Raw genomic sequence first — 20,341 nt, forward strand, 5'->3', positions numbered from 1 at the left:
GGTGATCAGAGAGTTTTGTTTGTAATATTTCTCTTTTATGGAACTGACATTTCCTTTTGACCTAATATATAGTCAATTTTTGTGAATATTCCACATGCTCTTAGAAGAAGGTATATTCTCTACTATCAGGATACAGTATTCAACATATCTGTATAAGATTTGCCTTATTATGTTATTTAGATCTATATAAATATTCTTAATTTTTGTTTAATCAGTCTGACTTGTACTGAGAGTGGAGTGTTAGCATCTGCTATCAGTAGTATGTTTCTAATACTTCTGTATTTCCTCTAGTTTCTGCCTTATATAAGAGGTTGGTCTTATCTGGTGCATAGATATTGCATCTTGCTATATTTTCACTGTGAATTGTGACTTCATAAAATTCCTTCTTCGTGTCACTTAGTATTTTTTAGCCTGCAATCTACTTTGAGCTCATGATTTCAATCCCTCCTTTATTGTTTCCACTTCTGTGGTATATCTTTGCCCATTTTTCTACATAAAGGCAACTTGAAGTCTGTTATATTCTGTCTTCCAGTAATGCTGAAGGCCTGGGCGTGTGTAGTTTTTATTTGTGCTACTTGTTGAATTTATTTATTTGTTCTTGGTGAGGATGTGTGGAGTGATTCTGATTAAAGTGGCTACCATTACCCTCCAGGCCAAGAATCTCATCTTCCTGTTTTTAGTATGACTCTGCTATGATACCAGCCATATTAGAAGCATGTGTTTTTTTCTCTGGACAGTTACTGATAACATATATGCAGCTTGTGATAGGTACCTTCAGGTTATTCAAGCTCCCCCTCATCTGTTAAACGATGGTGTTAGCTTCAACTTGAAAATTTTGAGTCTGTGATTCACAATACATTTGATGATTAAGGCCTAAAACACCTTGTCTTTCATTGTATCTGCACTTGTTACTGAGCATGTACTCAGTACAACTTAAGCCTTTACATAGATATTATTAGAGGCTATTGCCATTGGATGTTGGTTTCACTTCGGCAGTTTAATATTTTGATTGTCTGTATTCAAGTGACAAGCTTGACAGTTCTTAATGTATTTATTTTATACACATAAAAGTTTATCCTTTGGCTAATGATTAAATCAGTTACTCAAATATCAGGTTGAGTAGACTGTGATTTATTCAATCTGAATTACCTCATTTGATTTATTCTTACTGGGGCAACCTATTTTGTTAAGATGGTTTTCATTATGGTCAGAATTTCCAAATATAGCTCCCTTCACTGTGACCAGAATTAACCATCATTTTAAAAGTAATAAGAGAATACATTGCTTTTATAAAATTAGAACACTTCAGATAAATCTTTTATGCCCTTTGACTTCAGCCTGAACCTTGTTCCACCTTACTATAATTAACGATTATTATGAGTTTTGTGTGCCTGGAAGAGGTTGAAGTTTTGGATTGAAATGCCTCACTGACTCCTAGGAAGAAATAAGGAAGACAGGAATCTTTTATATGTACCAGTGAAATACCTGAGTTTCAGATATAAAGAGAAAATCTTAACGTACTTCCACTTTAAAAGAACTGGTTACAGTACTTAAATAATATTGATAATAACAGCAGCTAATGTTTATTGAAAATTTATCATGTTCCAGGCCTTCTTTAAGTGCTAACACATGTGATACTCTTAACCCACACAACAAACCAACCTAGCATGGTTGTTATCCACAGAAGAGAAAAAGGGGGCATGAGTGGTTTAGTAATCTGACCAGGATCATGCATGTGGCATGTGGTAAAGTGGGAATTCAAACCCAGGTAGTCTGGTTACAGACTGCATGCTCTTGATCACTATGTTGTTCTGCGTGTGAAAAAATTAGGTTAGTATTGGACTCTCATCTGTGGTGCTAGAAGCTAGAGGAGCGCCAAATGTCTTTTGCAAAATGTGTCATTTGTTTGTCACGGCCAACAAACTGCATGTTTGTGTATATGTAGAATTCAGAAAATCTGCTACCCTGAACCCTCTCTGAGAAAAATAAATGAGGAAAAAGATCTCAAGATAGAAGACTTGAAATTTATAAAATGTGTTAAGTGAAAATGTTCTAAAAGGGGTGATATGGGAGGAGTGAAAGCTAATGTGTCTTGATGGGATTGCTTAGTTATTTAATATGATAATAGTATACTAGAGAAATATCAGTTAATCATAACTATTAGGATGGGAAATAGAATTGAGAAACACAAAAGAAACCTTTCAAATGATAGAAGAAGAAAAGGAAATGTGGAAAAATGTAACCAAGCAAGTGAAATAAGTTGTAAAGAAGGAAAAAAAAATTAATGAATAGTAGAAAGAAAGTAAGATGGAAGGAATGAAATGAAATGTTTGTCTGTCATTACTGACTATGAATGAGCCAAAATGTCCTCAAAAATCAGATATCAAAAATTATACAATTTGTAGGGTCAGAGAATATGTGTGTGTGTTTATTAATTAAATGATAAAGTAAAGTTGAAAGAAACAATTGGGCAGAGATAAACTAGGTAAATGCAAATAAAGGAAAAGTGGTAATATTAATGTCAGACAAAGAATAATTCAGGGTTAAAGGCGCTGACTGGATATTGTGTATTTACAAGTTGCAGTCCTTGCAGATGCTATAATAATTGCAAATCTCCCCCCCATTGAGATATAATTGACATATAGCATTGTATTAGTTTCAGGTGTGCAACATAATGATTCAATGTTTGTATATATTGTGAAGTGATCACTACAGTAAGTCTAGTTAACATCCATCACTACGCTTTATTTTTCTTGTGATGAGAACTCTTAAGATCTATTCTCTGAGCCACTTACAAATACACACTGTAGTATTATGAACTATAGTTACCATGCTGTACATTATATCACCATGACTTAGTTGTTTTATAACCTGAAGTTCATACCTTTTGTCCACTTTACCAACCCCTCCAGCCCCTGCCTCTGGCAGCCACCATTCTGTTCTCTGTATCTATGAGTTTGGGTTTTTGTTTTTTTTAAGATTCCACACATATGCAAGATCATACAGTATTTGTCTTTCTCTGTCCTACTTATTAGCATAATGCCCTCAAGGTCTGTCCATGTTGTTGCAAATAGCAAGGATTCCTCCTTTTTTATGGCTAAATAATATTCCACTATGTACATACACATATACACACACACTCATACATACATTATATACATACCACATCTTCTTTATCCATTCACTTATCAGTGGATATTTAAGTTGCTTCCATGTGTTGGCTGTTGTAAGTAATGGTGCAATGAGCATGTGGGGAGCGGTGCATATCTTTTTGAATTAGTTTTTTAGGATAAATACCCAGGAGTAGAACTGCTGGATCAAACAGTAGTTCCATTTTTAATTTTTTGAGGAACCTTCATACTGTTTTCCATAGTGACTCCACCAATTTACATTCCCAGCAACGGTGCACAAGGGTTCTCTTTTCTCTACAGTCTCACCAATGTTTATTATTTTCTGTCTTTTTGATAATAGCCATTCTAGCAGGTATGAGGTGATATCTCATGGTGGTTTTGATTTGCATTTTCCTGATGATTAGTGATGTTGAGTACCTTTTCATGTACATGTTGGCCATCTGTATATCTTCTTTGGAAAATGTCTGTTCAGATCCTCTGTCCACTTTTCAATTAGATTGTGTGTTTTTTTGCTATTGAGTTGTATGAGTTTTTCATATATTTTGGATATTAACCCTTTATCAGATATATGATTTGCAAATATTTTCTCCCATTTGTTAGGTTGCTGTTTCATTTTGTTGATGGTTTCATTTGCTATACAGAACACTAACCTCTTATACCATACAACAGCCATAACCACATGGCACCCACATAGGTAGAGCAAAAGCTCCGAGAATTACAACCTGATTAGAAGACAGTTATTGTGAGAATTTAAAATTCAGTTCTTTAGTGGCACTAGGCTTATTTTCTGTGCTTAATAGCCACACGTGGCTAGTGGCTGCCACATTGGACAGTGCAGATATTGAACATTTCCATTCTGGCAGAAAGTTTAGTTGGATGGCTCTGATCTAGAAAGTATAGCAAAGGAGAACACTTTATAGACTTATGGGACATAGCTAAACTGGTATTTGGAGGAAAATTGAATGCCTTTAATAACTGCATTATTTAAAATAAAAAAAGACTGAAAATAAGTTATTGCTCAAGTACTCAGTTTTTAAGTACTCAAAAAATAAGTACTCAAGATATTAGAAAAACAAAAAATAAAACCAAAAGGATAGAGAAGAGAATTTTTTAAAATGCCGAAAATAATGAGATAGAAATAGACAAAACGTAGAAATACTGAAATTGATTAAAAAAAGTAAAGATTCTGAACAGACTATAACTGTTGAAAAGGAAATAAAAAATGTATTTATTAGTCACCATATCAGGATGATATTCCAGCTAAATTATATTTACTTCTAAAAAAATAGATTTTACTTTTATTCTAATAAGTGATGGGCAGCGTTTTAATATGGTTTTCTGAAGCTAGTATAATATTATACCAATGCTTGGTAAAGGTAATTTTTTTTTAAAGACCAATTTTTAAATACAGAAATTCTAAATGAGATTTAGCTAATTTAATCATACAGCAGTAAAAGAATAGCATTTTCTTGGAATGCAAAGATAGTTCACAATAGGAAATCCATCTATTTATTGCATCAAGAGGCCAAAGGAGAAAAGCCATGTGATTCTGTTACTGGATGCTGAAAAGGCATTTAATGAAATGATTAAAAACACTTAAATGTAATAAGAATTATGGGAGAAACTGCTCCAGTTATAGGAATAATCATAGCACCTACCACAGAGGGTTGTTGTGAGGATTTAATGACTTAACGTTTGTAAAAATGCTTAGAGCAGTCTTTGGCACATAGAAATTATTCAGTGTTAGCTCTTTCTATTATTTAAATAAGATAAAGTTGATTTGTTAAAAAACAATAGGCAAATAATTGCATTGAATGGCAAACTGTTTTGATTGAAATTATCAAGACAGAGTTTTGTTCTTACCACTATATTCAGAATCATTTTTGAGGTGGTTTCATTTCTCTAAATATAATAAAAGTAGAAAATAAAGTAACTCTTATAAATACTAAAAGAGGAGATAAAATATTTTAAGTTACAAATGATATGATTTGTATGCCTAGAAAACCCAAGAGACTATTAAAGACTAATAAAAATACTCAGAGATAAGTTTAACATAATGGTTCTGTAGCAAGAAAATGAAGAAATGAAAGTTGAACAAGATCTCAATAAAAATTGTCAACCTTTCCAAAATTAACGTATGAATTTCATTAATTCCGGTTAGAAACCTAGAAACCTTTAGAATGACTTTAAAGTGCATGTGGAAAGTATATTTCTAAAACTACCTAAGAAAATATACTATATATTTAATTCTGTTTTTGTTAACAGTCCCTCTTCCTCCTCATCCCCTCTCTCCTTCTCCATGCTATAAACACCCATTTGTATGGAGAAGGCTGAGGAAGAAAACAGTCATGCCATTTTAGTGGCATTGTTTTCCTTACCTTGGTGTAGATGGGAATCTATGGAGAGTTAGAGGGGTGATCATACTTAATTTAATATATATTTTTGTCTCTTTCACTTGTTATAAGGAATATATGTATAATTTTTAGTGTAATATGTATTACATATATATAATTTTAATATATTATATATAATTATACATTATAATGTATATAATGATCTAATATAGAAAAGATAATAGAAAAATGTTTAATGACTTTTCACTCATTGAAGTTGTAACTCCATTTTAGTTAAAACTAGAAATAAAACATATCATTGATTGATTTAGGAGATTTTAAAGAAAGATCTCAGATTTTTTAAGTGCATACTGAAAAACCAAAATGTATTTTCTTTTAGCTTTCCTGAATGTTTGGTGCTTTCTACAATGGCAAGATTAATTTTTAACTCAAAAATTCTGAAAAGAATTTTCTCTGTTTTTTCTCTCTGTCAAAGGTATGCAACCACTCATGTATTCGGTTCAGGAAGCGTTAAATTCTAGACCATGGTGGATTCGTGTGGGGACTGACATTTGTTACTATAAGTAAGTATTCTGACAGTAATAGGACATCAGTTTACAGAAGGAAATATTAATTCATCTTATTTCAGTTCAAAGATAAAAAGTTATTGTGTTCTTTGAATTTGGTGATATGGTTTAGTATTACTTCCAACAGAGTTTTTAAAAATTTGAGATCCATTATGGGGGTATATTTAGTGGAAATAAAACATGTTTTGTAGACAGACGACAAACTTAGGTCCAAATCTTGCCTCCCCCACTTAGATGTGTTCTCAACTTTTTTAGCTTTAAAACTCTGGAAACTTCATTGAGTAAGACTGAAATTAGAAACTCTAGGAAATAATTTACAGTGTTTTTTTTTTATTATTCTGGTGATATTGAGTGTAATTCTTTTCTCTTCTGCACACAAATGTTTACCTCATTTTAACTTCCAAAATACTTTACTTGGAGATGTATTCCACAATTACATTACTTCTGCTTTCACAGTTCAACTTTGACTTCAAATAGGTGATCTATTTATCAAGTTAAAATAAGTGCTAGAAATCATTTATTGCTTCAGTGGAATAATTAGATTATTCTTCAATTCATGACTAAGTGATCTAGGATTATCATATGCCTTGCTTCCCATTTTTACTGTTTCTGCATGTAATACATTTCAAGATAACTTCTATCCACTATTGAATGCACTTGACATCCCTGTTTTTCTCTGTTATTAATCTTAATCCTGGCATTTCTGTTTAGTGGATTTTGACTTTTTATATTTTATATTGTGCTTAACTAGCACTAATGTTCCTTTTCTTTTAGTTTTATCCGTTAGAAGAAGAAGAATTCTAAAATTAAACTGTTTTTAATGGTTTAGATAGGGTTTTGGAAAAACCTAGATCTTAAGTGCTATTGCTTTCTAAGAAAGAAATCGTTCCTTGGAATTAATCTCAGTAGGGTTTTCCCCATTTTATTAGCAAAATAAATAGTAAATAAATGAGGGAAAGAAGCATAAGGTTATATGTAATTCTTCTTCACCTGAATGAATTTCATATTTCTTTTAATGGTAGGCTAATATAAATATACTTTATCATTTATCTCTTTCTCATAAGTTGGAGTGGAGCAGTGATTATCTGGGAAGTGCTTGGTTAGATTTTGGCAGAATGATTTAAATTGTTAAAGGGTGAAACAATGTTTTTCAAAAAGTATTTCTTTCATGCTTTTTCTTTTGCACAATAGAAATCATCAATCAATGAATGCTTTTCTTTTTCACACTGTAAAGTGAATCGTCATAGCATCTCAGGTGGTTTTTCTTTTTTTATGTAAGGGATGATGGCAAGGATTTTTGTTTAGTTTTTATTTTTTCTTTTGGCTACTTCCAGATCTGGAATTGGAATTCAGGCCAATTCAACAGATATTTATTAACCACTTTCTATGTAACAAGCACTGTTCTAGTTGCTTTCCTCAAGCTTGAAATCCAGATAGTGGGGATTAAAAACTATTTTTGCACTGTCCTTTGATTCTTGTTTGTGTCATCTGTAAAATGAGAATAAAACTACTTTCCACGAGTATGTGAGTGCATATAACCTATAAAATGCCATGTAGCTGTAATGTGGTGACATAAATACCTCCACAATTAGATGTTAAGCTTTTGGAGTGAAAGAGTTGGCAGGATCTACTTCCGGACCTTATTTTGCATTTTCCTCAACTCTTAGCACCTTGTCATTGAGTATCTATTCAAGATGTAGTGGCTAAGTTAATGAAGACTCTACCATTCTTTTACGTCAGGGTTCTTTTATTTTCATTAATAGCAAGCTTGATTTTTATAAGATTATATTAGAAGGTCTGATCCCAGGGTAGTTCTAAGGTTGTGATCTACCTTGAATGTCTGTGTGCATGAATAAGTAATCTGTAGGCCATGGCTTTTCTTCAGTTCATGGCTTAAATAATACAAGGTGATTTGGAATTTTAGAAATGAAGTTGATAGACCAAAGCATCTTTAGGTCATCATATCTCAATGATATTTAAAGTCTGGAAAGTAATATGTAGTTTTAAAAACTTTTTATTATGGAAATCTCCAAACATTTACAAAAGTGGATAATAGAATAATGAGGCCCCATGTATTCATCACTGAGTTTCAACAATTATCAACACATGGTTTCATTTTAGCTATACTTTCACCCCTACCTCCACACTGAATTTTTTAAGACATATTTTATCCTTATTTTTTTCCAGATATATTTTATCCATAAATACTTCAAAGGTCTTTGTCTTTTTGAGATACATATTTAAGACAATCTAACCACAAGGCCATTGTCACACCTAAGAAAATTCCTTAATATGATAAAATATCCAGTCAATGTTCGGACTTACTTGTCTCATAAATGTTACTTTATAGTTGGTTTGTTTAAATCAGACCAACCAAGGGATCACACGTATGTTCTTTAAGTCTCTTAATTTATAGGCTTCCTTCTTCTCTATTTTTAAATTTCTCCTTTATTTATTGAAGAAATTAGATCATTTGTCATGCAGGATTTTCCGCATTTTGGATTTTGCTGATTTGCATCCCTGTGGTGTTAATGAATTCTTCTATCTCACCAATCTCCTATTAACTCATAGTTAGATGTAGAAGCTTCATCAGTTTCAGGTTTCATTTTTGACAAGAGTACTTCATAGATGGTGCAGGGAATTCCTGTTGCATCATATTAGGAAATACATCATCTCTGGTTATTTCTTCTTTTGTAATTTTAAAATTGATCAGTGAATTCAGGTATTGTCGTCTGATCCGTCTGCCTTTCATCCAATGGTTGCAGCAGCCATTGGTGATCACTGCCTGGATCCAGTAATATGTATGGCTATCAAAGAATGGGGGTCTAAAACTTCTATTGATGTACAGAGTAGTAGCTCTATTTAATTAGTAAATCCAGAAGTGGAAAGTCATGATGTTGGCTGGTAGCAATTAACTGCTTTTTTAGTACCAAGTCTAATTTTTGTTTTAAACAACATACTGATTTTTTTTAGAGATTTGTTTATTTTTGGCTGCATCAGGTCTTAGTTGCAGCACGTGGGATCCTTCATTGTGGCACTCAGGCTGCTTTCTAGTTGTGGTAAGCGGGCTCCAGAGCACGTGGGCTCTGTAGTTTGCGGTACTCAGGCTCTCTAGTTGAGGCACACGAGATCAGTAGTTATGACACGCGGGCTTAGTTGCCCCACGGCATGTGGGATCTTAGTTCCGTGACCAGGGATCAAACCTGCGTCCCCTGCATTGTAAGGCAGATTCTGTACCACTAGCCCACCAGGGAAGTCCCCCAAGTCTAATTTTTAAGAGCATTTCAGTTAAACTTTTTTACAAACCATGGGTTTTCTTTTTTTTTTTCTGAAGTTCTGTTTACTAAAATAGCAAGAAAAACCAGAATTTTGGTGTGGATGAAATAAACATGCATTTCTGTTGCAGAAATCACTTCTCAAGAAGTTCAATTGCTGCAGGTGGGCAAAAGGGAAAATCCTACTATACAATTACATTCACTGTCATTTTTCCACATAAAGATGATGTGTGCTATTTTGCTTATCACTATCCGTATACGTATTCAACTTTACAGGTGAGAACTCATTAAGTTGTACTGTGACCATTATTGTGTTGTATGTGTATGTGTCAGATAATTGAAGAAAAATTGCTTTAATTAAATATCTAAATAAGAAAAAGATTCAGGGTTGATGACTTCAGAAAATAATACATTTGTTGAAATCATTAAAGTAAAATGGGAATGTAGTCTTCATTTTTATTTAATAGAAATACTATGGAAATATGACATGATTTTTACTTTCCACTTTGGGTAGAAATCTACAAATCACAATTTATAAATTTTAACTAGGTGAGATTTCTACTTGTTTAATGAAAAGCATTGAATCTCACAGAAAATGTAACAGTAGAAAATGTATATGCAATTTAAGTTTTCTGTTGTGAATTCCTTTCTTCTAATGGTTTCATATGGAGTCCTAGATCCAGATTGCTTAGAATATGGGGTATAAGAGTTGTTTTGTGGGTTCTTTTGAGATTTTTTGATTATTTGCGTTGTAAAACAAAAAATTCAAGTAATTAGCATGGCAGATTTATACTCAGAACAGAATGTCTGTCCTAATGATCAAGGATCATGAAGCTTCGTATGATCAATTTACCCAGAAAGGAATTGGAACACTATGATTAGAAACAAGCTTCCAAATTATGAGAGAGGAGAAAATGAGAGAAAAACATAGTCCATAGAGCAGAAGAAATGTCAAGGCCGAGAACATTAAATGAGGCTCACTTTATTTTAGTAAGGTTCCAACCTACAGTAAAGGTATAAACCGATATGTTTCTGTGCTGAATAACATAGCATCGGAAATATAGTGTTGTTATTTACATGGTATTTGTTACTGTCCTTTACTGATGTTACCTTTTTAGTATATTTTAAATGCCCCTACTTTCTTCCAGTCCCACTACCACGGCCTTCCATGCATTACCATTGTTTCTCACCTGGACTTATGCCAACCTCTTTCTAACTGGTGTCCCAAAATTCACTTGTATCCCCTTTCCTCTTCATCACTGTTTTATCACACTGTAGCAAGAGGGCTCTTTGATGGCAAATCTAATCATATAAATCTGCTCCTTAAAATTCCTTAGTGATTTCTCTTGCCATTTGTATGAAGTCTAAAATTCTTACCGTAGCTCATTCAGTCATTTCTCCACTATTTTGCACAGTTTGGGCCATTTCTTCATACTGTTTGAACTGTTATTTACTTAATATTTATTTTTAAATAGACTTTAAAGTAATTCACTGTTTAAAGATTATCCTCATCCTAAGTTAATATCTGTGGAATTACAGGTTTAATGTGCTAAACTTTTTTCTAATTCACAGTAAAAAAACATATCTATTAAAATTTTTTTCAAGGTTATCCACATACCACTTAGTTATCTTAATTACCAAATACTATGCTTTGGGAAGGACTGGCCTACCGGGCCCTTCCTTCTGTGTTAAATTCTCGATTTCTTACCCTTTCTGGTCTAGCTATAATGAATCTTCTTCAGTTCTTTGAAATGTCCTTCTTTTTTCTTATTTCATGGTCTTCCTGTATGCTTTCCTTCTGCCTACAGTGCACTTTATATCCATTTCACTCATCCCTTTGGATCTCACTTTAAATGTAATTTTTTTCTAGAAGACCTTTCCTCCCTGCCCAGACTCTGCAAGGCTCCCTTCCCTTTATTTCAAGCTCTCATAGCACTGTATATTTTCTCTAGGGTAGGGACCATTTATTCATTGTTATATCCCCAATGCCTGGCACAGTTTCTAGCCCAGAAATAGTGACCACATGGTAAATCATGATTATGTGAATGAACATAGGCAAAAGTTTGGAAAGCAACTAAGTATCTTTAAAATAAGGGATTGAACAATTTATTTTTGGTGTGACCATATACTAAAGCCATTAAAACTTGTGTTTTCAAAAGACATATATTCAACATGTTTAATGATATGGCATAATATTTATAATTTTGAATATCAATGTGAATGTATAAATTATTAAATGATAAAATCAGATTATAAAAAGTCTTACATGTAATTACAGTTTTGTTTATATATATTGGCATTTGTTAGTAGTAATCTAGGTGATTCAATTATGGGTGTTTAAAATTTTTTCTTGTACTTTCTGTGTCTTCCAGACATTTTACAATGAGCCTTTATCTTGAAATCAGGAAAGATTGTTAAAAAATTTGTGCTGCATAATATTCATTCTCCATATTTCAGGTTGCCGTTAACAGATCTATAGTCACAAAATTTCAACATTCAGAAGGCTTTGAAAACCAAAAGCATTTTCATAACCCATTTGGCAGCAAAGCCTGGCCTGAATTGATGTGAGCTTATTTAGAATATTGATACTTAGCGTTACTCTTCATATGCTTTGCTGCAGAAATACTAATGTGCTTATTTACAGGCTGCTGCTGCTGACCCCACTGGCTATATCGCACTATTAAGGGTATCCAAACTGTATCTATCCCCTTTCTCAAGTTCCCAAATACTGATATTTAACTGCATCTGGACCCTAATCCCCGGAGAAGGGATTAGGAATCTGATTTCACTTTTAGTTATGTTCAAGATCTGGATGCATTTATTTCTGTTTATCATAGGGAGTTTTTACATGATTATATACTTTGCTTTTAAATTTTTATTAAGATGCATCTTCAAAAATTGGAATCAGCACACAATCCTCAGCAAATCTATTTTCGAAAAGATGTGTTATGTGAAACCCTGTCTGGAAACAGCTGTCCCTTGGTGACTATAACAGCAATGCCAGAGTCTAATTATTATGAACATATCTGTCAATTCAGTAAGTTTGTCTTCTTCACTCACAATACCAATCATTCTTACTTATTTTTCTTTGCTTCATGACTATTTTGTAAGGGCATTAGTGCTAGGAATAGGCATCAGAAGTCTTGGGTTTTAGTCTGGGTCCTGTTACTGCCTAGCTCGGGCCCACTTCTGGGCCTCAGTTTCCTCATATGAGGGAGCTGCCTGAGATGACCTCTGAGGTGTCTTGATACTAGTATTCTGTAGTTCTTATTCTTAGAAGTCATACCCAAAGTATAGTATAACAAATTATGCCATCAGTTTAAGACTTTACAATTAATTTTATTTATAGATAAAACTACCATAAACCTATCAAGTATTTTGATGCTAGTACTGAATAGCTACTTGTTTTTCCTTGCCATTTATGTTTTTAAAGTTGCCTCAAATGTACAGCTATGGTAAAAAAATATATATACATATAAGAAAACTGTTCTAATTTTGTTAAGAAAGTAAAATATTTTCAGGAAAGAGAAAGAGCTTGCTATTTATGAAAATATGAGCAGGTGAATTGAATGGTTATTTTGTAGCCCTGTATATCTAAATGTATAGTGAAAAATATTTTTCTTTGTAAATCTCTGAGCAGATATACCTATTGTTCTGTGCTTATCATAGCGACTATACAACGGGAATAAGATTATATTTTCCTTCTTTTTTCCATGACTTTATGAAAAATAAGTTTATATTTCATCTATTTTCCCCAAATGCTTGTTCTTTATGAAACTGAGATAATATTAAACAATTAATTTTATATGTTAGATTAATCGTTGTGAAATAAATGACTCAAATACTATTTAATGTGTTATATTCATGTAAGACATGACTTATATGGGTTTTATATCTGTTTTCTCTAGCAGGCCTAGTATAGTGCTTGTATATAGTAGGTGCACAGTGAGTTCTACTTTGACTTTATATCAGTATTCACAATTGAGTAGAAATATTTCTAAAGCCCCAAAGTCAAACATCATACAGACTTTTAGTAGACGTTCATTTTAATTTGAGGTTTTATGTCTGCTTTAGGAAATCGCCCTTACGTTTTCTTATCTGCTCGGGTGCATCCTGGAGAGACTAATGCAAGTTGGGTAATGAAAGGAACATTGGAGTATCTCATGAGTAATAACCCTACTGCTCAGAGCTTACGGGAATCCTATATTTTTAAAATTGTCCCTATGCTAAATCCAGATGGTGTCATCAATGGAAAGTAAGTTAAGCAATAGTTACAGAAATATTATAGATTGTTGTGGCTGTCCTGTATAAACTTGTTGAAATAATAGCATCCACGTTAATTTCAAAAACAAATCTAGTGATTTTTCTAGAACAAAACAAATTTAGTGAAGAATTAATCTGATAAATTTTTAAATGAAAGTATAATTTGTATATTATTAGTACTATGATATTTTGAGAAATTCTGTATCTATTCATGAGAATACGATTTTATAAAATGTATGTCTGCTTGAATTGTTTTAGAAAAATTACAGTATTGGGATATGAAAAAGATTTTTAGCACATTGTCTTATAGTCCTTTTTATTTGACATGGCGTGATCTTAGGTTGTTTTGAGATTTAGAATCTTCTGGGATCTCTTTCCACTAATACGGAATATTGGCTCCATCTGCTAACCTCTTCTTGATATGAGTAGGAATTCTTTAGAGTGGAAATACTGGAATGTTACTTTTTAAGTGGAGGTGGCTTATAGTTGGTACAGTTCATTTATTGTGTCAATTAGACCAAGGTCTCTTTAATGCTTGTGAAAGGGGGGAGTTAGTCTAACTGTCATGAGCATCTCCAAAGTCGAGGACACCATATTTATTTATTCAATAAAAGAACCATGAATATTTCTCATATTTAGGAAATTTTTGAATTAAAAAATAGAATAATTTCTGTTTAGGTAGTATGATTATGGAACTAAAATGAGATTTTATGTCTAGTTTTAATTCAGAAACATATTGACTAGCTAGAATTCTGTTTATATTTCTGTTATCACCTTATGACCATTTGCTTAAATTTTTGCTCAGTGGCTTTAATACTTAATACCTATGATTAATGAAAATGTATTTGAATTTTTGCAAGAATGTGTGCTTTTCATACACAATACTTATCTTTCTTAGAAGGAGGGCCAGATAGCACTTTTAATAATAACTGATACAATCAAAATATAGAATGTTAGCATAAGAAATGATTATTATGTAGTCAGAATGGAAAATATGACCATGAATAAATTTTATGGTGTATGGAACAAAACCCCAGAATGGAGAATTTTTCCTATAGCTTGAAAATTTTGACATAAAACTGCAAGCTTACCACAGTTAAATGCATGTAACACAAGATCTTGCACATAGCAAATGCTAAATAAATGTTTACTTACTGACTATAATATGCATTCTGGTGAGCACACCATTTATACCTGTTTGAAATGAAATATTTAGTGGAATAGAATCATAAAATTAAATCAAGTGTATGTAAGAGTTGATTGGTACCAGTGTTTGTCATTGTGTTTACATATGTGTAGTCACCGCTGTTCTTTAAGTGGAGAGGATTTGAATAGACAGTGGCAAAGTCCAAATCCAGATTTACATCCTACAATTTATCATGCCAAGGGTCTGCTGCAATATCTGGCTGCAGTGAAGCATTTACCACTGGTAAGTGCAATATTTGTTTGTATAGTCAAAGAGGTGATTTTGTTGTAAGTTAGTATTTTGTAGATTATTTTCTGGTTATAAAAGCTGGGTGTTAATTTCAAAAGCAGTTTCTTTAAAACATCTTTGTTATCTATCACTTGTGTATTAATTATGTTGTCAAATTAATACAATGTATCCATATTCTTATTTCATTAGATTTAATTTTTATAATTCTCATGAGCCCTTTACTTTTCTGTTTTGTTTATGAATAGTGGTAACTCCTGGCTGTAAGTTTTAGCTATTTAACTTCACTGTTTGAACAATATCAAGGTAAAAGTACAATAGGTATCTTCCAAATTCTCAAACTAGTAGAAACTTATTTCTGAGCTCGTTAGCTAATTCTAAAGCAGGTAAGTCTCGACTATACACATAGGAAAGGTAATATAGGCATGGTGGGAGGCTCTCCTGAACTGTGTATGTGTGTTTCTTCTGTTTTCAGCAACTTTTGTTTAGAATGTTTCCATTATTTTAATCTTTAAATGAGTTAATCTTCCTTTGGGAAAGATAGAACACTTTGCAGAGGGGCAAAATTGGCATGCAAATCTGTCCATTTTCTATTTTTAAAATGATGCTCTTAAAAATTAAAGGGAAACCATACCCCTTTTAAAATGTTTTTCATGAAAGCATTTTTTATGTTCTCTTAAATTAGGTAAATATTTTAACAACCCTTGGGGCGGTGATGAGTGCAGCTGTAGATTTTACCTACAATTGAATTTATTATTTTTTAAGTGATGAATAGTAGATACAAAAGAAAGAGTGGAACTCGTGGCTTGATGCAGGACCTACCTGCAAAGGATTTAGCCATTCTAGGATTAATCATAGATCCTTTCCAGAAGTAGATATGTATTATTACTTTTATTGATTCTACTTGTTAAATGGTGGCTCAGTTACAATAAAAGGACAAAGGAACACAGAACTGTTTATTGGCTTCATATTAGCTAGCTTTACTTGGCAATATATGAATTTGAAGGATTTTATTTTTAAAATATATTATCTTTTCAAGGTTTATTGTGATTATCATGGCCACTCCCGAAAGAAGAATGTATTTATGTATGGCTGCAGCATCAAAGAAACAGTGTGGCACACGAATGACAATGCAGCTTCATGTGATGTTGTGGAAGATGTGGGATACAGGGTAATTATTACAGATAAGGCAGGAATTTTTGAATTTCAAACACGCATAAAACTGCAGAAAATATTTAACATATAGGAACTACTCAGATTCAGTAAATGGTACCATTTTGCCATTTTGTTTCAGATTTTTTGTTTTCAATGTTTCTTCTAATTTTTTTTTGCTTTTCACATTTTTTTAATTAAAGTAGACTTGATTTACAATATTACGTTAGTTACAGGTGTACAGTGTAGTTATTCACTATTTTTATAGATTATACTCCATTTAAAGTTATAGAATGTTGGCTGTATTTTCTGTGCTGTACAGTATATCCTTGTATTGTTCATGCATTGTTTATTTTATACATAGTATGTATCTCTTAATCGCCTACTGTTATCTTGCCACTACCCCATCCCTCTCCCTACTGGTAATGGCTAGTTTGTTCCTTATACCTGTGAGTCTGTTTCTCTTTTGTTATATACATTTGTTTTATTTTTTAGGTTCCACATATAAATGATAATATACAGTATTTGTCTTTCTCTGTCTGACTTATTTCACTAAGCATAATACCCTCCAGGTCTATTCATGATGTTTCAAATGGCAAAATTTCATTCTTTTTTATGGCTGAGAGTATTCCATTGTATAATATACATCACATCTTCTTTATCCATTCATCTGTTGGTGGATACCTAGGTTGCTTCCATGTCTTGGCTATTGTAAATAGTGCTGCTGTGGACATTGAGGTGCATGTATCATCTTGAATTAGAGTTTTTTGTCTTTTCTGGATATGTGCCCAGGAGTGGGATTGCTGGATCATATGATAGCTTTATTTTTAGTTTTGTAAGGAACCTCTATACTATTCTCCATAATGGTTGTACCAATTTACATTCCCACCAACAGTGTAGGAGGGTTCCCTTTTCTCCACACCCTCTCCAGCATTTATTATTTGTAGACTTTTTGATGATGGCCATTATGACCAATGTGAAGTGATACCTCATTGTGGTTTTGATTTGCATTTCTCTAATAATTAGAGATGTTGAGCATCTTTTCATGTGCCTGTTGGCCATCTGTATGTCTCCTTTGGAAAAATATCTATTCAGTTCTTCTGCCCATTTTTTAATTGGGTTGTTTGGGGTTTTTTTTGATGTTGAGTTGTATGAGCTGTTTATATATTTTGGATATTAACCTCTTTCAGTCATATCATTTGCAGATAGTTTCTCCCTTTACGTAGGCTGTCTTTTCATTTTGTCAGTTGTTTCCTTTGCTGTGCAAAAGCTTTTAAATTTAATTAGGTCCTAGCTATTTATTTTTGTTTCCTTTACCTGAGGAGACAGATCAAAAAAATATTGCTGTGACTTACATGAAAGAGTGTTCTGCCTATGTTTTCTTCTGTGAGTTTTATGGTTTCCAGCCTTACATTTAGGTCTTTAATTCATTTTGAGTTTACTTTTGCATATGGTATGGAAAATGTTTCTAATTTCACTCTCTTACATGTAGCTGTCCAGTTTTCCCACCACCACTTATTGAAGAGACTGTCTTTTCCCTATTGTATATTTTTGCCTCCTTTGTCATAGATTAATTGACCATATGTTAGTGCATTTATTTCTGGGCTCTCTATTCCTTTGCTTGATATGTCAGTGTTTTTTTTTGTATGTGTGCCAATACATTCCTGTTTTGATTACTGTAGCTTTGTAGTGTAGTCTGAAGTCAGGAAGTCAGTGATACCTCCAGCTTTGTTTTTCTTTTTTTTCCTCCAGATTGCTTTATAGTCTTTTGTGGTTCCATATAAATTTTAGGATTATTTGTTGTACTCCTCTGAGAAATGTCCTGGGTATTCTAGATATTTTGATAGCGATTGCATTAAATCTGTAGATTGCTTTGAGTAGTATGGACATTTCAACAATATTAATTCTTCCAGTTCATGAACAGGGATGTCTTTCCATTTCTTTGTGTCATCTTCAGTTTCCTTCGTCAATGTTATATAATTGTCAGAGTATAGGTCTTTCAGTTTATTCCTATGTATTTTGTTCTTTTTGATGCAGTTTTAAATGGAATTAGTTTTGGATTCCTGAACTAATGATAGTTCATTATCAGTGTATAAAAAAGCAACAGATTTCTGTACTTTAATCTTGTATCCTGTACGAGAAAAATCCCAAGTAAACAACCTAACCTATCATCCAAAGTAATTAGAAAAGGAAGAACAAACAAAGCTCAAAGTCAGCAAAAGGAAGGAAATAATAAAGATCAGAGTGGAAATAAAATTGAGACAGCGCCCCCCCCCAAAAAATAGAAAAAAATCAATGAAACCAAGAGCTGTTTTTTTTGAAAAGATAAACAAAATTGATAAGCCTTTAGCCAGGCTCATTAAGAAAAGGAGAGAGGTCCCAAATAAACAAAATAAATGAAAGAGGAGCAATTACAACCAATATCACAGAGACACAAAAAACATAAGAGAATACTATGAACAGTTTTACGCCAACAAATTAGATGACGTGGAAGGAATGGATAAATTCCTAGAAATATACAGTCTTCCAAAACTGAATCAGGAAGATATATTGGGTAGGCCAAAAAGTTTGTTTTTTTTCCATAAGATGGCTCTAGTAGTATTTAGTTGTCTTTAACTTCATTCAGAATAATTTTGTTAGATTGTATTATGACAGCTGTCATGTCAGCATGCATTTAAAAAATGTATCAAAATGGGTGAATTTTTGTGTAGCCATTTTAATATTGAAAATGGAAGAAAAAAAGCAACATTTTTGTCATATTAGTTTTTATTTCAAGAAAGGTAAAAACGCAACTGAAATGCAAAAAAAGATTTGTGCAGTGTATGGAGAAGGTGTGTGATTGATCGAACGTGTCAAAAGTGGTTTGTGAAGTTTCATGCTGGAGATATCTTGCTGGGTGATGCTCCACGGTCAGGTAGACCAGTTGAAGTTCATAGCGATCAAATTGAGAAAAATCAACGTTATGCCACATGGGAGATAGCCGACATACTCAAAATATTCCAATCAAGCATTGAAAATCATTTGCACCAGCTTGGTTACGTGTATTGCTTTGATGTTTGGGTTCCACATAAGTTAAGCGAAAAAAACCTTCTTGACCTTATTTCCGCATGAGATTCTCTACTGAAACATAATGAAAATGTTCCATTTTTAAAACAAATTTTGATGGGCGATGAAAAGTGGATACTGTACAACAATGTGGAATGGAAGAGATTGTGGGGCAAGCGAAATGAACCACCACCAACCACACCAAAGGCCGATCTTCATCCAAAGAAGGTGATGTTGTGTATATGGTGGGATTGGAAGGGAGTCCTCTATTATGAGCTCCTTCCGGAAAACCAAACAATTGATTCCAACAAGTACTGTGCCCAGTTAGACCAACTGAAAGCAGCACTCGATGAAAAGTGTCCGGAATTAGTCAACAGAAAACACATAATCTTCCGTCAGGATAATGCAAGACCGCATGTTTCTTTGATGACCAGGCAAAAACTGTTTCAGCTTGGCTGGGACGTTCTGATTCATCCGCCATATTCACCAGACATTGCACCTTCGGATTTCCATTTATTTCGGTCCTTACAAAATTCTCTTAATGGAAAAAATTTCAATTCCCTGGAAGACTGTAAAAGGCACCTGGAACAGTTCTTTGCTCAAAAAGATAAAAAGCTTTGGGAAGATGGAATTATGAAGTTGCCTGAAAAATGGCAGAAGGTAGTGGAACAAAAGGGTGAATACGTTGTTCAATAAAGTTCTTGGTGAAAATGAAAAATGTGTCTTTTATTTTTACTTAAAAACCAAAGGAACTTTTTGGCCAAAGCAATAGATAACCTGAACAGACTGATGACTAGTAGTGAAATTGAATCAGTAATAAAATAACTCTTAGCAAACAAAAGTCCAGGATCCAACAGCTTCAAATGGAAATTCTACCAAACATGTAAAGAAGAGCTAATACCTATCCTTCTCAAACTACTCCAAAAAATTGAAAATGAGGGAACACTCCCAAATTCATTCTACAAGGCCAACATTACCCTGATAACCAAAACCAAAGACACTACAAAAAAGATTACGGGCCAGTATCTATGATGAATATAGATGCAAAAATCCTCAACAAAATATTAGCAAACCGAATCCAACAATATATAAAAAGGATCATGCACCATGATCAAGTTGGATT

At 33.0% G+C, this 20,341-nt stretch overlaps 1 protein-coding gene across 9 annotated transcripts in view; it reads left to right on the forward strand.

The window, feature by feature from the left end:
* The window catches only part of AGTPBP1 (ATP/GTP binding carboxypeptidase 1), a 170,316-nt gene that overhangs the window by 120,034 nt on the left and 29,941 nt on the right, over positions 1 to 20,341 (forward strand). For 8 of the 9 annotated variants that reach the window (XR_004478761.2, XR_007477762.1, XM_049710785.1 and 5 more), the window contains exons 18-23: positions 5,961 to 6,048; positions 9,458 to 9,602; positions 12,210 to 12,363; positions 13,401 to 13,581; positions 14,889 to 15,018; positions 16,061 to 16,192. Coding sequence is in view for 7 of the 9 variants with exons in the window: in XM_049710785.1 (XP_049566742.1) it covers positions 5,961 to 6,048; positions 9,458 to 9,602; positions 12,210 to 12,363; positions 13,401 to 13,581; positions 14,889 to 15,018; positions 16,061 to 16,192 (830 nt within the window). In the remaining 2 variants the exon portion in view is untranslated. The remainder of the gene's footprint in view (positions 1 to 5,960; positions 6,049 to 9,457; positions 9,603 to 12,209; positions 12,364 to 13,400; positions 13,582 to 14,888; positions 15,019 to 16,060; positions 16,193 to 20,341) is intronic. The other variant, XM_049710786.1, reaches the window with a different exon arrangement.

This window comes from Orcinus orca, chromosome 6, assembly GCF_937001465.1.
Source record: "Orcinus orca chromosome 6, mOrcOrc1.1, whole genome shotgun sequence".
NCBI classification, from domain to species: Eukaryota; Metazoa; Chordata; class Mammalia; order Artiodactyla; family Delphinidae; genus Orcinus; species Orcinus orca.